Source organism: Gobius niger, assembly GCF_951799975.1.
Source record: "Gobius niger genome assembly, chromosome: 23".
NCBI classification, from domain to species: Eukaryota; Metazoa; Chordata; class Actinopteri; order Gobiiformes; family Gobiidae; genus Gobius; species Gobius niger.
In genome coordinates, this window is record NC_136874.1 from 15,658,759 (window position 1) to 15,671,935 (window position 13,177).

Below are 13,177 nucleotides of genomic sequence, written 5' to 3' on the forward strand. Positions count from 1 at the left end.
CCGCAGATGAACTTAAAGGCCTCCCCTAAAATAGATGCAGTCGCGAGTAAAAAAGAAGCCCTCATTTGTTCGCCCCGCCGCAGCTGGCTCTTCATTCTCTTCACCCGCGCTCGAAAAAAAAAGGGAAATCAGCATCAAAAGCTTCCGTTATGGCCATAATTACAGCTCAGGTTCTGCTTAACCGTTATTAACAAAAAGTACAGTAATCTGGCCTGGCACCGCAATATGTTACCGCGGCTTACTAATTAATCTTACAGGGAGTGTAATAAATTCACAATATCAGATTGCGGCAATACTCTATATAGATTTATGAAAGCTTTTAATCAGTTCTGGCAAAATTAATTTCGCAATGATTGCTTACATTTGAATTTGCATATACTTAGCGCGAGTAATTTATTTTTATAGATTCCCCTTTTTATTTTATATATTAAAGCGAGGCACGCGGTGTGCGTCAGGATGAAGGATTGCCGGTGTGCTCGGCGTGGGAATTCTCGGCACAGCTCACCTACGCGTTGGTGGAAAACCGAACGTTCTCGGTGGTATAGCTTCAACTTCGGTGACCTCTAAGTTTGTCCAACAAAAAATAGCGCTGACTAGCTCAAACGCGCATCTGCCTGTCAATATGCTAGCCCGCTTCCCAGGAGTTTACCCGGCTTCCGTTAGCGGTGTGCTACGTCGGGGAAAGAACAGGTTGGAGTTGGACATGGGAGCTTCCTATAGAGTAGGGGAAGGCAACGTCCAGCATAGCATCCTCAGGATTTTTTGAACACTTTTGGAGATGACATTATTACACAAATCAGATGTCAAATGTCTGTTTGAATACTCTCAAAATGTGCAGAATACAGTCAAATCTTTGCAAAATTTCTAAGCTAAACAACCATTTAGGTCAGGGGTGTCAAACTCAAATACACAGTGGGCCAAAATGTAAAACTTGAACAAAGTCACGGGCCACCATTGAACAAATTAACCTTTTAATATGGACCCAAACAAGATTTGCTTTAACATTGAATATGGAACAAGCAACACATATTACTATACAATATATAACTTAATAGTCCAGATATGCAAAATGTGAAAAAAAATGTATAATACTCGAGTAGTCATTTGGTATAGCCTCGCGGGCCAAATATAATTACATTGCGGGCCAAATTTGGCCCGCGGGCCAGTGTTTGACACCTATGATTTAGGTCATGTCTATGGCTGTGTACTGTTCAATATCTGAACCACGCTTTATCCGATATCTATACTAAAATACTTGTCGTCTAGAACCAGTATTATGTAGTAATATGTGAAACATGGGGAATGTTTTTGGAGGAAATGTGGCTATAAAAAAGGAAAAATTGTGTTAAAAATTAGTAAGAAGGAAAAAACTAGTGTGAAAACAAGAAAAAGAAAAAAGATTGGGCGAAATGGGGCAAACATAAACAAGAAATTGAAAAAATGGAGGAAAAAAAATGGTCATCCCTGGACTAACAGCATCAAAGCCTGTTTTTTTTTCTTCTGTTTTTGCTTTAGATATCAATAGAACCTAAACTTTTCTTCCCAATACCAGAGTGGTGTCGTTTAACGGTATGGCCATAATCTAAAATTGGCAGGTTCGGGCCCTTGGTCTTTTTACAATGAAGAAAATCGGCCCTCCGCCACGCAAACTTGCCTTCCCCTGCTATAGAGTCTTACCTCAGTGTCATTTTCGCGCTAATGGGACGTCTTTACGGAAACTACCGCAAACGTGGACTAAAAGAAGGCGCCGGTGAGCTCTTGTGGGTCGAAGGTGAACACCAGCAGATACGACTGACTGCCAAAGGTGTCAACTATCTACTGTGCAAGGTCTGTCTGCGGCGTCATCCCGCAAGTGAGATACGGGCGAATCAAAAACAAATCTGGTGTGTCGCGCGGTGCAAGGCCAATGTCGCGCCCAAGAAAAGAAAACTATCTATTCTTAGTATTCCAGAGTCTATATTAGGGTTGATAGCAGTGAACCTGTTTGGGTATGTGCTGACGTATAATGTGTTGATCGAGCTAGCTGAATATAACTTAGCAAATAGAGAAGCTGTGTGGACTATTACACTCTCAATCTACGCTTTTGTTCACCTGGTGTTGTCGTACGTAAATCGAGCGATCAAAAAAGTAAAAGCGACATCTTTGAGCAGATTTCACTTGTGAGGAAGCGATGATTTGATGGAAGTTTTCAAGCAAGAGAAACAGGAGTTGTGGTCCTACTTGGAAGTGCATTGTTAAGCCAAAACACCGATCACCTAAGAGGGCAACCTTGACGTGTACCCCGCACTCTTACTGCCCGCTTCCTCCCCACGGGGCGCGCCAAAGGTGGCCCTCCCCTTTCCCTTTCACACGGATTGGGAGATTCCACGGCTCCCGACGGGGGCCTGATTCATCACGCTTTCCGATGCTAGCTAGCGCCGGGATAGAGCCTCTGCTTTTGCGGGGCGTTTATGTAGAAGCTGTTGTCAAAATTCCCAAACGCGGATTGATTAACACATTCATTCGCTTTGCTCGCTCAAAAACGCCCGACCCCAAGTTTGTCAACAAAGGAGCTACTTGACATATTAATTACATGTCAGCGGTTAATTTAATATTTATTTTTCTTATTGGAGTGATAGTATTTAAAGAACTCCCCCCCCTCCCTATTTCTCAATAAGCGCTGATTTTTGCTGATGAAGAAACTGTATTTTTTTATGTAAATGCGCCTGGCTGCTCCACTCTCATTCCAGTGCTATAGAATGTACATGTGTGTGCGTGTTCATCTGTGTGTGTGCATGTGTGTGTGTGTGTGTGTGAGGCTGGTAATATCAGCTCCAAACAGGCGTAAACACGAATCTGGATGCTCCTGTCGGCTCCCGAGTGCAGGTGCTCCCCGCCACAATGCAGCGCGGCGATGCTTTTGCCTTTTTCTTTTTTTTCTTTTTCTTTTTTTTTCCTGCCTCCCCCCCCCCGTACACGCGGCGCGCACACACAAAGCCCCGCAAATTTTCAAATACTTTAAAGTGCTCCGCCGCATTCATTGGCCCCGCGGCGTTAAAAAGCCTCTCTATAGTGGAGGGGGAAATTAGCGATGGTCTCTCTTTATGTGTGCTGTGAGAAGCCGCGGCGAGAGAAGACTCCAAACCTGGGAGCTGTTCAGTGACGTTTTCTTCTTTTTTTTTTTTTCTTCTTCTTCTTCTTCTTCCCTTTCCACTGTGTGTATTTGGTTAGTTACAGTAATTACGGCCCAATAACTGACAGCCAAAACCAGGCAGGAGAAAGTAGAAGGGGCTGTTTTTTCTTTTTTTTTTTCTTCCTTCAGCCGTGCTCAGCCGCGCTGCCGAACATCTGCTCGGAGATTTGCATATTAATTAACCCATATTAACTCTAATTATTCAGGGAAATTATCAAATAAATTAAATTTTCTAATTTTAACCGTTTCTTTCCCCCCTGCTTTACCGCGTGCCAAGGTAACACCGGGTGGCACCTGGAATAACAAAAAAAAGAAAAAAAAAAAAAGTATAGAATGAAATTGAAAAACCTTTCCAGCACCTTAAAACCTCTTTATTCACCCCGCCCCCCCCTCTACCAAACACCCTCTTCTCACAACCTATATCCCACCTCCCACTCTCCTGGCCTGGGAGTCCTGGGGGCAGCCAGGGGAAGCTTTTGTGCATCCTTTTTTTTTCTTTCTCCTTTGGCTTGTGTGATGGGAGTGCGGTTCGGGTCGAGAGAGAGAGAGAGGGGAGGGAGAAGGGGGGGGGGGGGGGCGTGGAGGCAGTAACATGTGTGCAGGGGCAGGAGGGAGGGGGGGGGGGGATGAAGGGTAGAGAGGGGGGAGGCACACACAGATGGTAGATCCAGGCAGGACCTCCTGATCCAGGCAAAAGGTGGGCCCTGTCTGAGCTGTTGAGCAAACCTTTCGGTCCCCCCTCGTTCCCCATGCCGTCCCCCCCCCCTCCCAGTGCCTGTTGCTCCTCTCGGGCCTCTTCAGCAAATAAATGAGACTTTAATTGAATTAGAGCTAGGGGTCTCCGCTCAGATCGTCCAGATTGTGATAGCAGGGGACAGTGGACGAGCAGGAAATTCCCAAATGAGCAATGCTTTTACAGACTTTTCTTTAATAAATGTGACTCATCCAGACGACAACAACGATAAAACAAGGCTAAAGTAGAAGTCAATGAGGAAAATTAGGACTAAAGCTAAACTTTCGCATTTTGTTTTGCTGTTCTTGCAAAAAAAAAATGATGGAAAGCCTCGTTAGACAGACATGATAACTTTCTGCCCATAAGAGTCTCCCTCCTCCTTGTACACACTGACCAGGGCCGCTCACTGTCCCAGGTTGCCTTTACACTTCACTGAGTTTTCACTATTCATCGTCCCCCCCCTCCTGTCGCCCATCTCTCCCCCCCCCCCATCCCCTTTCAGAGCTTTTGTTTGCCCTCTGCCACCGTCCTTTCACCGACTTGGCCCCGATTTGGCCCTTGTGCGCGATCTCGCCATTATACACGGGACAAGATAGTGGAGGGAGGAAAAAAAAAAAAACATATCCAAACATGGCGGCTGTAACTTCTTTGGTGTGCGCGGGCGCCCGTGCTCGGGAACAACAACAACAACAAAAATGGCGGCGAATAGACGGAACGCTGAATGTTTGATCGGTTTGTTGGTTAGCCGTGCTGGAAAAAAAGTCATTGCAAAATTGTGTCATTTTAAGAAGAGGGTGGAGTTCCAGTGGTGTTGCGAGAAACAAGTTCATACTGTGATGATGCTAGGGATGCACCGATACAACGATACACCGATACAGCGATACAGCGATACACCGATACCAGTTTTGTCTCTCATCGCCTCGAAAACACAACTTTCACCAACTAAGTGAAAATGAGCCTGAATCCAATCGCTGAGTTAGTCTTGAATGTATTTTTGATCGCCAAGCGAACAGCAGAATGCTAAAGCTAACGGGAGCATGCTATTGCTAACAAACAACTAATCAAGGCTGGGTCAATATCTGATGTAGCCTAGTAAAATATCAAATCGGCCTCTGCTGAGGCGGCCAAGTGTTTTTTTGTTTGTTTGTTTATGAAATACTGTTAAAGGGGCTAGATGCAAGTTTTCCGTTTTATGCTCACTACTGCCACCTCAGGTCATACGTGTAACTGCACCTTCTATATGAAGCTTGTGCATGACGGCACTTCGGACCCGAAGCAACAACTTTTTGAGTGACAGTGCAGGATTTTAGAGGCAGTTGTGATGAAAAGGTCGGAGCTCATTCTACACATTAGGACATGGCTGGAACATGTAGGGAAAGAAAATACTTAAAATACTTATAATTAACATTTTTAAACTCTGTATAGTCCCTTTAAAGAATATGTGATCCTTGTTTTGTAATAGTTTATAAATACTAATAGATAAGAGAACCATTCACTTTTTTGCTCAAAGAAAAAAGTCATTTGGTATCGGTTAATATCGGATATCGGCAGATGCTTGAACCTTCAGTAACAGAATCGATATCAGAAGCATAAAAAGTGGAACGTGCATGTCTAGCAGCTACCGGCGGATTGTTCCATATGTACAAACTCTAGGTAATGTCGTAATTCCGAGAGAGAGAGAGAGAGAGACGGGGAATAAAACTCCATTTAAGTTCGCTGTAACCTTGCCAAAGTCTTTCTGGAGTGAAGTGTTGCAAAGTCTGTTCTTAGGTGGGAGCTTGCCAAGAGAGAGAAAAAACGGATTGCTTAAAAACTCTCGCAGACAGGAACAATGGCAGGCAAAAGGTCAGCAGCGCCGATCGGCTAGCGCTGGCTGTAGCCACGAGGCAGCGCCCTGGCTAAGCACCTTTCATGCCCTCCTACTCACACACGCACACAGACGAGCCCCTCGCCGGTTAGGGGAGGGGGGGGGGGGGAGGGAAAAAAAAAGCCTCCCCGCTGGTCATCCAGGTGAATCGGCCGCATCCGGGAGACGGGGCCAGCCAGCGCCGGCACTTAACCGTCCAATAGGGAGGCTGTCCTGGCTCATTATCCGCGTAGGAGGGCCCGAGCGTGTCACCTAGGGCTAAGCCTCGACACTCCGGCGCAAAAAGAGAAAAAAAAAAAAAAAGAAGAAGAAGAAGAAGTCGGCCGGGGTTAGCGCGAGAGCAGCTTCCGTGGGTGTTAGCCAGTCCCCCCCCGCAGCCATCACCTTCTGCAGCTCCGAAAAAAAAAAGATAAATAAATAAAAAACGCCGCGGCTCCTCTGGCTTCCTGCAACCCCGGCTGAACCGCCACCCCCCAACCCTCCCAACCCCGCCAAAACCGCTCCAGCGCGCCTCCACTCCACGGGCGTCTCCGGGATTGTTAAATAAATATGATTATACCTGTTAACGGCGGGCAAAGTGCTCCTCCAAGCGCGGGGGAGAGCAGGTGCGGCGCTTTTCATGCGAGAGCTTCAGAACACAAGGACGCTCTTCTCCCGGAGATTTATGAAAGACTCGCGAAGAGGCCGCGCTTTGATTTCTTTCTCTTTTTTTTTTTTTCGTGCGTGGTGTCACAAAGATGAAAAAAAAAAGAAAAAAAAAGAAATCACACATTTTATTTACAGTCACACTCCTGCACGGCAGCAACCGTGAGCGGGCGTACATTCCAAAAAGTCTCGGCTAAACAGATGTACGGGTCAACATCAAAGTCGGGCGGCGCCGGGTTTTTCTCTTGAATGCGGCATGTGGCCCGACAGCAGTTGTCAAGAAAACCCAAATCAGAGGAGAGTTTTTTTTTATAATGGAGTCGATTATGGCAGGCGACTTTAAAGGCATTCTTGATCGCGCCTGCCTTTTTTTCTTCTTTTTTTTTACTCCTCTCGTACGGTGTCAGACCTGCCACGTCTTCGCAAATACGATCAGCTGAGATTTCGGAGTCAGGAGGAAGGAATGGAGGGAGGGGGGGCACAGTACATTAATTCCAACAGCCCCTCGTATCTGCAGATTCCAGCTGTCAAGCGGTGAAGTATTGCCTGCAACATTGTTTTTCTCTTTATTTATCTTCATCAAAGCGGTCTTTAGTGCGCCGCGCGGTGGCTCTGCTCTCCGCTTCCCGGCCCCGTCCTAATCAATATACAATACTCCTCGACTGTGTACTTTTGCGCCGAGTGACAGGATAATGCCGGGCCTTTGAAAGGGTTATGTCAGATAGTTAAAAACCCAATATTAAACCCGAATTGTGCAGTTACATGTGTCATTTTAATTATCTCGCGCGACTCCGGTCCCCTTTTATTTACCTCCAAAACGGGGCGCCGTATCAAACAGGTAGCTTGTAAAAAAACCCGTAATTGCCATTGTCAGAGATGACACTTAAAGGTAAGAAAAATAGACTTGGGAGCCGAGGCATTTTGTGAAGTAAACAATATCTTTTGTCTTTGCCAATCCTCCGCCGCACAAAAGGCTGATTAGGAGCGGGCTTTGGGGGACAAAATAACTGCCTGCGAAATATTAGTAGGTTAGAATTACTTTGTTGCGCGGCACAATACCAGTTGGATGCTTGACGTTCGGAGAGGGAGAGGCTCTTGTCAGCCCGTGGCACCTAAACAATGGCCGCTTTTTGACGTTAATGCTGCGACTTGACAAGCACCCCACTGTCATTTTCGCCTTCTTCTTCTCGGAGGTATACGTCGACGAGCGTGTGCGGAGGAGAGACGCTTGACGGTTTTAGGGGGGGAAGGAGAAGAGAAGCCGGAGCTTTCAGAAGACAGTTCCAACGCCCCCGCCGAAACGCAGCGGTTTGTTTCGCGAAAAAAAAAAAGTTGTGGACAAGAAATCAAGCGAGAGTAGAGTGTCAGAGCTTTAAAGTTTTGGGGAGAAGAGGTAACTTAAAGCACGGCGCCCAACGCGAAAGGGCCACAACAAACAAAAAGAAGCTCCCCTTCGTCCGTGTCTGGAGGAAGAATGGCTCTTTAGAACCTGTCCAGCCCTGGATAATTTTATTCAGTGGCCCCCGCGCTTCCATCAATGAGTCTGCGTCCAGAGATCAGGTTCACAGGGAAGGGCTGATCGCTTCCCAAGCCTCCGGGCCCTTTGTTCCTGTGGCCCCCTCCCTGGAAAGTTAGGGGGCACAGACATGATGGAGCGGCGCTATGAGGGGGTTCAGAACCTGGGGGCGGCGGAGCACAAAGGGGAATTCCTAAATCGTGATGTGTTTATTACATATTAGGGGAATGAATCGGAGAGGGTTGTTGTTGAGAAGTGTCGGACAGGTGCGAACTCGGGCGGGACGTGTGCATGTGCTCCCAGGGTTTCGGGGGAGCAGATGAAGGTGCGAGCGGAGAGCGGGACCACCCAGGAATCCTTAACGTCTCATTCCACTCGTGGTCTCTGGCCCGCACTGCCTTTTTTGTCATCTCCAAGGAGCATTACTGAGTCTGAACTTGCCTAAACCCTTGTGATCACACCTCTTGAAAAGGTTTTGTTTCCTCCGTCGATTGGTATTCGAGGCAGGTCAGCGCGCTCACGCACTGCCCCTCTTGTCTACGCGACCCCCAGCCCCCCACGGCACCCCCTCCCTGCTCCTCTCCTCCCACGTCTGAAAGCCCTGTTTTCATTTTAATTTGCACCTGTTGTGCAGTTGTTGGCTGAAGGCAAGTGCGGACCGGTCAGTCGTACGGGACGTGTCGGGCTCATCGTTTCATGTGCGTAAACGCAGAACGTCTCGCGTGGACTTTATCTGCCTCTCGATTCGGGGGAAGTTCAAGTGGCGGTGAAATATCGGTGTCTCCAATGGTCACAGTCGAAGGCATTTTGCATATTCTGTTTGTATTTATGTTCAAATATAAAGGGGACACGCCATCGCAGAGCTATTAGATATAAATCTGTTGATTTTACTAAAGACTGCTGACTTATGAGCTGGCTGTAGCCTTTTTTATGGCTGCGAGACATAAATCCACATAAAACAGCCTCCACCTCTTCACTACGAAACCCTTCCCCGTGATTGGCTCCCGCCGCAGAACATTCTTGGACGCGCTGCCAATGAGGTGTGTCCCAGTGCGATGCCATGTTCCTGGCTCGCCCGGCGCTCCATCTGCGCTCCACCAATAAGTCTTCTGACGTCCTTTTATGCCACGATTTACGCCGCGCGCCGCCAGTCCTCCACCGACAACCTGCCCGCGGTGGACTCATTTACAAGCGGCCACCTTTGATTGAGTTCACAGCCTTATTTACAGGCGTCTATTTTAGGCAAAGCAGGCATATGTGTGAGCCCGGAGTGTCGTGGGGCCTGCTAATGTTGCTCGTGAGGGCGTGCGCGCATCAGGTTTCTGTCATGTCTCTATACGTTCAGGGGGGGGAAAAAAAAGACATTTACGTTCACGGTTCAGCGGATGGGCAAACATGAAGATGCTACACGCGATGAATAATCCAAATGACTATAGGTTAAGCCTCTTGTATGCACGGCAATCCCATTTGTAATATCGTACGTGCTATGCGGGGCATCTCAAACGTGACGGCTATGCGGCGAGCGCGGCCCTCCTGAAAAGGTGCAGCTCGTTGGCATCCCAGGCATGCGAGCGCCACTGAAAATTAGTGGCTATTTTGGCCGCATCTCCCTCCAGCTGTCCGCCGCCCCGCCAGCCCCGGCGCAGATTCCAGGAGTGGATGCTGTAATTGGGGTGTAACCCACAAAAAGGAGGAAGAAAAAAAAAGAAAAAAAAAGGGAGCGCGCACCCACGCCTTGGAGCGAGCAGTGATGTGGGGTGACCTTTTTCATCTGGGAATCAACCACAATTTCCAAAACAACATAGTCATATTTTTGTCAGAATCCTCTGTCATTTAACTTTCAGGTTTGAACCACTTCACATTAAAAAAAAAACACGTGACACCAAAGTGCTCATAAGGTGACGCCTGACTGTCAGCCCTGGGAATACTTCTGTGTCATTTCGGATGATATGAACGTGAATTACGATGCTTTTGGTGGTGCGGTTTCTCGCTCTTGTAAAACGACCGTTTCCCCCCAAGCGTCCACACTAAATCCCCTTTCCCTTCCTTCCTCTCTTGCAGCGCTGAACTATGAGAACGTGGTGGAGACCGGCTCAGACTCGGAGGAGGACGACAAGATGCCCGTTTCGGAGGAGGACCCCCTGCTGAACGGCACGGGGAGCCCCGGGAGCCTCACCAACCCCGAGGGGTCGCCGCGGATCGAGAGCCACGGGCTCCTGGGCAAGGAGGACGACGACGACGACATGCGGGACAGCGGCGTGGAGCACATCTGGCCCGACAACGACATGCTGAGCGCGTCTGTAGATGGCGCCGGTGAGTCCCAGAGCACACACACTCACAAATCTCACTCTCAGTTTGTGTTTCGAGAAAACTTTTTGGCTATAAGCGCGATGGCACACGGCAAAGTAACGGCAAGATTAATGTCGCGTCCAATAAATGTTTGTGCGACCAAATCTTCAATCTGTTGCGCTGAATGATGGAAAGAACATCCAGGGACGAGTTCCAAAACAAGCTATTTTCAAAAGTAAAGAAGGCACTATGTTTAATGGGACTCTACTACGCTTTTGGTTCTCTCTTTTGCCTGATTTCCTACTTCCCATTCAATTACATGCATAAGTGCAAGTAACCTGGAAAAGCCTGGGCACTCTTTGCTCACAAATAATGCTACAGTTTAATTCAGTGGTTCTCAACTCGTATGGCAATGGGACCCACCATCACCCCAGGATGGACGGCCCGGGATCCACATAAGAGTATTCCTCACTGTCCATAAAATCCTTTGGCGTTTGACCCAAAGTCTGGGACATCACGGCCCACTTACCAATCCAAAATTGTCTCACAGCCCCCCAAAAATAACAATCTATTCTATTAAAGAGGCCTTTGTTATTATTTTACAGGTAAAATTACATAAAAAGCAACATCTGGCAATGACTGTAAGCTAAATACTGGTTCTAAGTAGTACATCTTAGCAAATACATATATATTTGCTTCCAATATGAGAAAAAAATGGCAGTACTTGAGGCTGAGAAGCATGAGGGGGCCCTCTGTGGTGCCTCTGAGGCCCTTGACCCCACTATGGAAACCACTGGTGTAAAGAATTAGAGCATCATGGCATTTTATCTGACTTGGGTGCTTTACCAGTCTACAAACACTGAAAGAAAAAGGCCGCGGCCCACTTATAATGGTTCTGTGACCCATTTTTGGGCCACAGACAGACACCGTAAGAAAGTAGAAACCAGGACCGTTTGGAATAGTCAATGTTCTTAAGGTATGGACACCAGATGGTGCAGTGTAGAATAAAAAAGTCTGAAATGAAACGTGATACTGTGTCATCCCTCCGCCGGTTGAGGGAAATCTGGTGCAGATCTCCGACGGTTCAGGTGATACTGTCAGTCACAAAGTGTCCGCCCGAGCAAACTTTGGGAGGCTGTGTGTGCTCATCCTGGCTCCGGTGCTTGCTCTGCGGCGGCGAGGCCCTCCCATCTGGTGCCCGCGCACACTTAGGCAAACCTCGGCGAGCGCTCGGCAAACAGGGCTGGAGCCAGGTCTGCCGGAAGGAGCCGCCGCCGCTCGCTCGCTCGCTCGCCGCCCGCTCGTAAACAGTTTCCCGGCGAGCGGGCGGCGGGGGGGGCGGGGGGGACACCAGTTGGTTCACGCTTTACACAGAGTCCCACCCTGAGCCAGACAACACACAACTTATTTACATTTATGTATAACCTCGGAAAATAAGAGAAACTGTTTTACTGTTGCAAAGTGCGGGGAAGAAAACAAGTGCTGGGGAGAGATGCCAGAAAGTAGTAGTAGTAGTAGTAGCCGTAGTAGTAGCTTTAATACCCATTCGACTGCGGAGTGAAGCTAGTACTACACCGTATTGCTTCATACACTCATTCTGCAGCGATTCAGTGATTTATTCTTTAATGCAGCTCTTGCCCGGTCGTCCTATTGGTCAGCGAGAGCGACACACAGCAGATTCTGCTCACATTACTTATTTGTATTTGCTGTGCTTTAAATGTATTTGCACTGTTCGTTGTACCATAGAGCAGTGTTTTTCAACCTTTGTTGAGCCAAGGCACATTTTTTTTCATTGAAATAATCACAAGGCACCACCAGCAGAAAATGTTCTCATCAAAGTGTCTTGACTAGGAACACTGTATTGTCTCACTTGCCACAATGCCTCAATGCCTCACTAATTCTCTTGCCTCAAAGAAATTAACTACCTGATATGGAAGAGTATAGTATGGTTACTCTGCCGATCACTAGACAGCATAGACACTCGAAAACGATACATTTATTGTGGATCATAATGCATTTGTTTAAAAAAAAAAAACAACTAGGTGAGATTGGATAATTTCCCAAGGCACACCAGACAATATCTCACGGCACACTAGTGTGCCACGGCACAGTGGTTGAAAAACACTGCGATAGAGGATGTCGTTAACCAGTACACCTGCCTAATGTGTCAGGAGCTTGAGCTTAGATCATAGTCAGGAGTACCCAGAGGCAGGGAGTACTTAACCTTTGAAGAAACTGTATTTGTTAGAGTCGTGTGTCATTCACAACTTTCTACATGAGAAATATTGTAATGAAGTACTCGGTGACACTTTATAATAACTACACCTTATTTACACAGAAGTTAAATCAATTCAACTGGACATTTTCGTATATAGCCGCCCAACGTTTTGAGAATCCTCCACTTCTCTCCTTCATACGTGTAAAGAAAGTCCCATCAGAGGGTAGATTGGATGGTGACATACTCCAAGAGCACAGTCACCAGGCAACACTGACCCAACTCTAATTACACTCCAACAAAGAGTGACATCATCAAAGTTAAATCAATTCAACTGGACATTTTCATACATAGATCCCCGACACCTTACTTAGCCTTAATAAATTACACGATGAACGTTTAGTCTTTCATAATTGATGTCACAACTGAAGCATAAATCAGACTTTTACGCTCAAGTATTCATTTGGGTCACTACTTTGTACTTCAGTAAAATGATTTCAAAGTTACTCTTGGCTACTCTGCCCTCTACCTGTGGGAGCAGAATTAGAGAATTAGTCTTTTATGCATGTTTTGGGACAACTGGGGGAAACAGAACTTCCCACCGAAAGTCCCAAACATTTCCCACCCTGTATCGGTCTCATAATATAGATGTTATTTTTTTTAATGTGCTGAAACATATTGAAAACGCAGGCTAAAAAAGTGTTGCGTCCCCGCCCCTCGCCGCACCGAGCGGGGCCCTC

General features: G+C 47.2%; 1 protein-coding gene across 2 annotated transcripts in view; it reads left to right on the forward strand.

Annotated features, from left to right (window-relative positions):
- zeb2b (zinc finger E-box binding homeobox 2b) overlaps positions 1–13,177 on the forward strand; it is a 101,429-nt gene that overhangs the window by 63,173 nt on the left and 25,079 nt on the right. For both annotated transcript variants that reach the window (XM_079581391.1, XM_079581392.1), the window contains exon 3: positions 9,995–10,246. In XM_079581391.1, the coding sequence (XP_079437517.1) occupies positions 9,995–10,246 (252 nt within the window). The remainder of the gene's footprint in view (positions 1–9,994; positions 10,247–13,177) is intronic.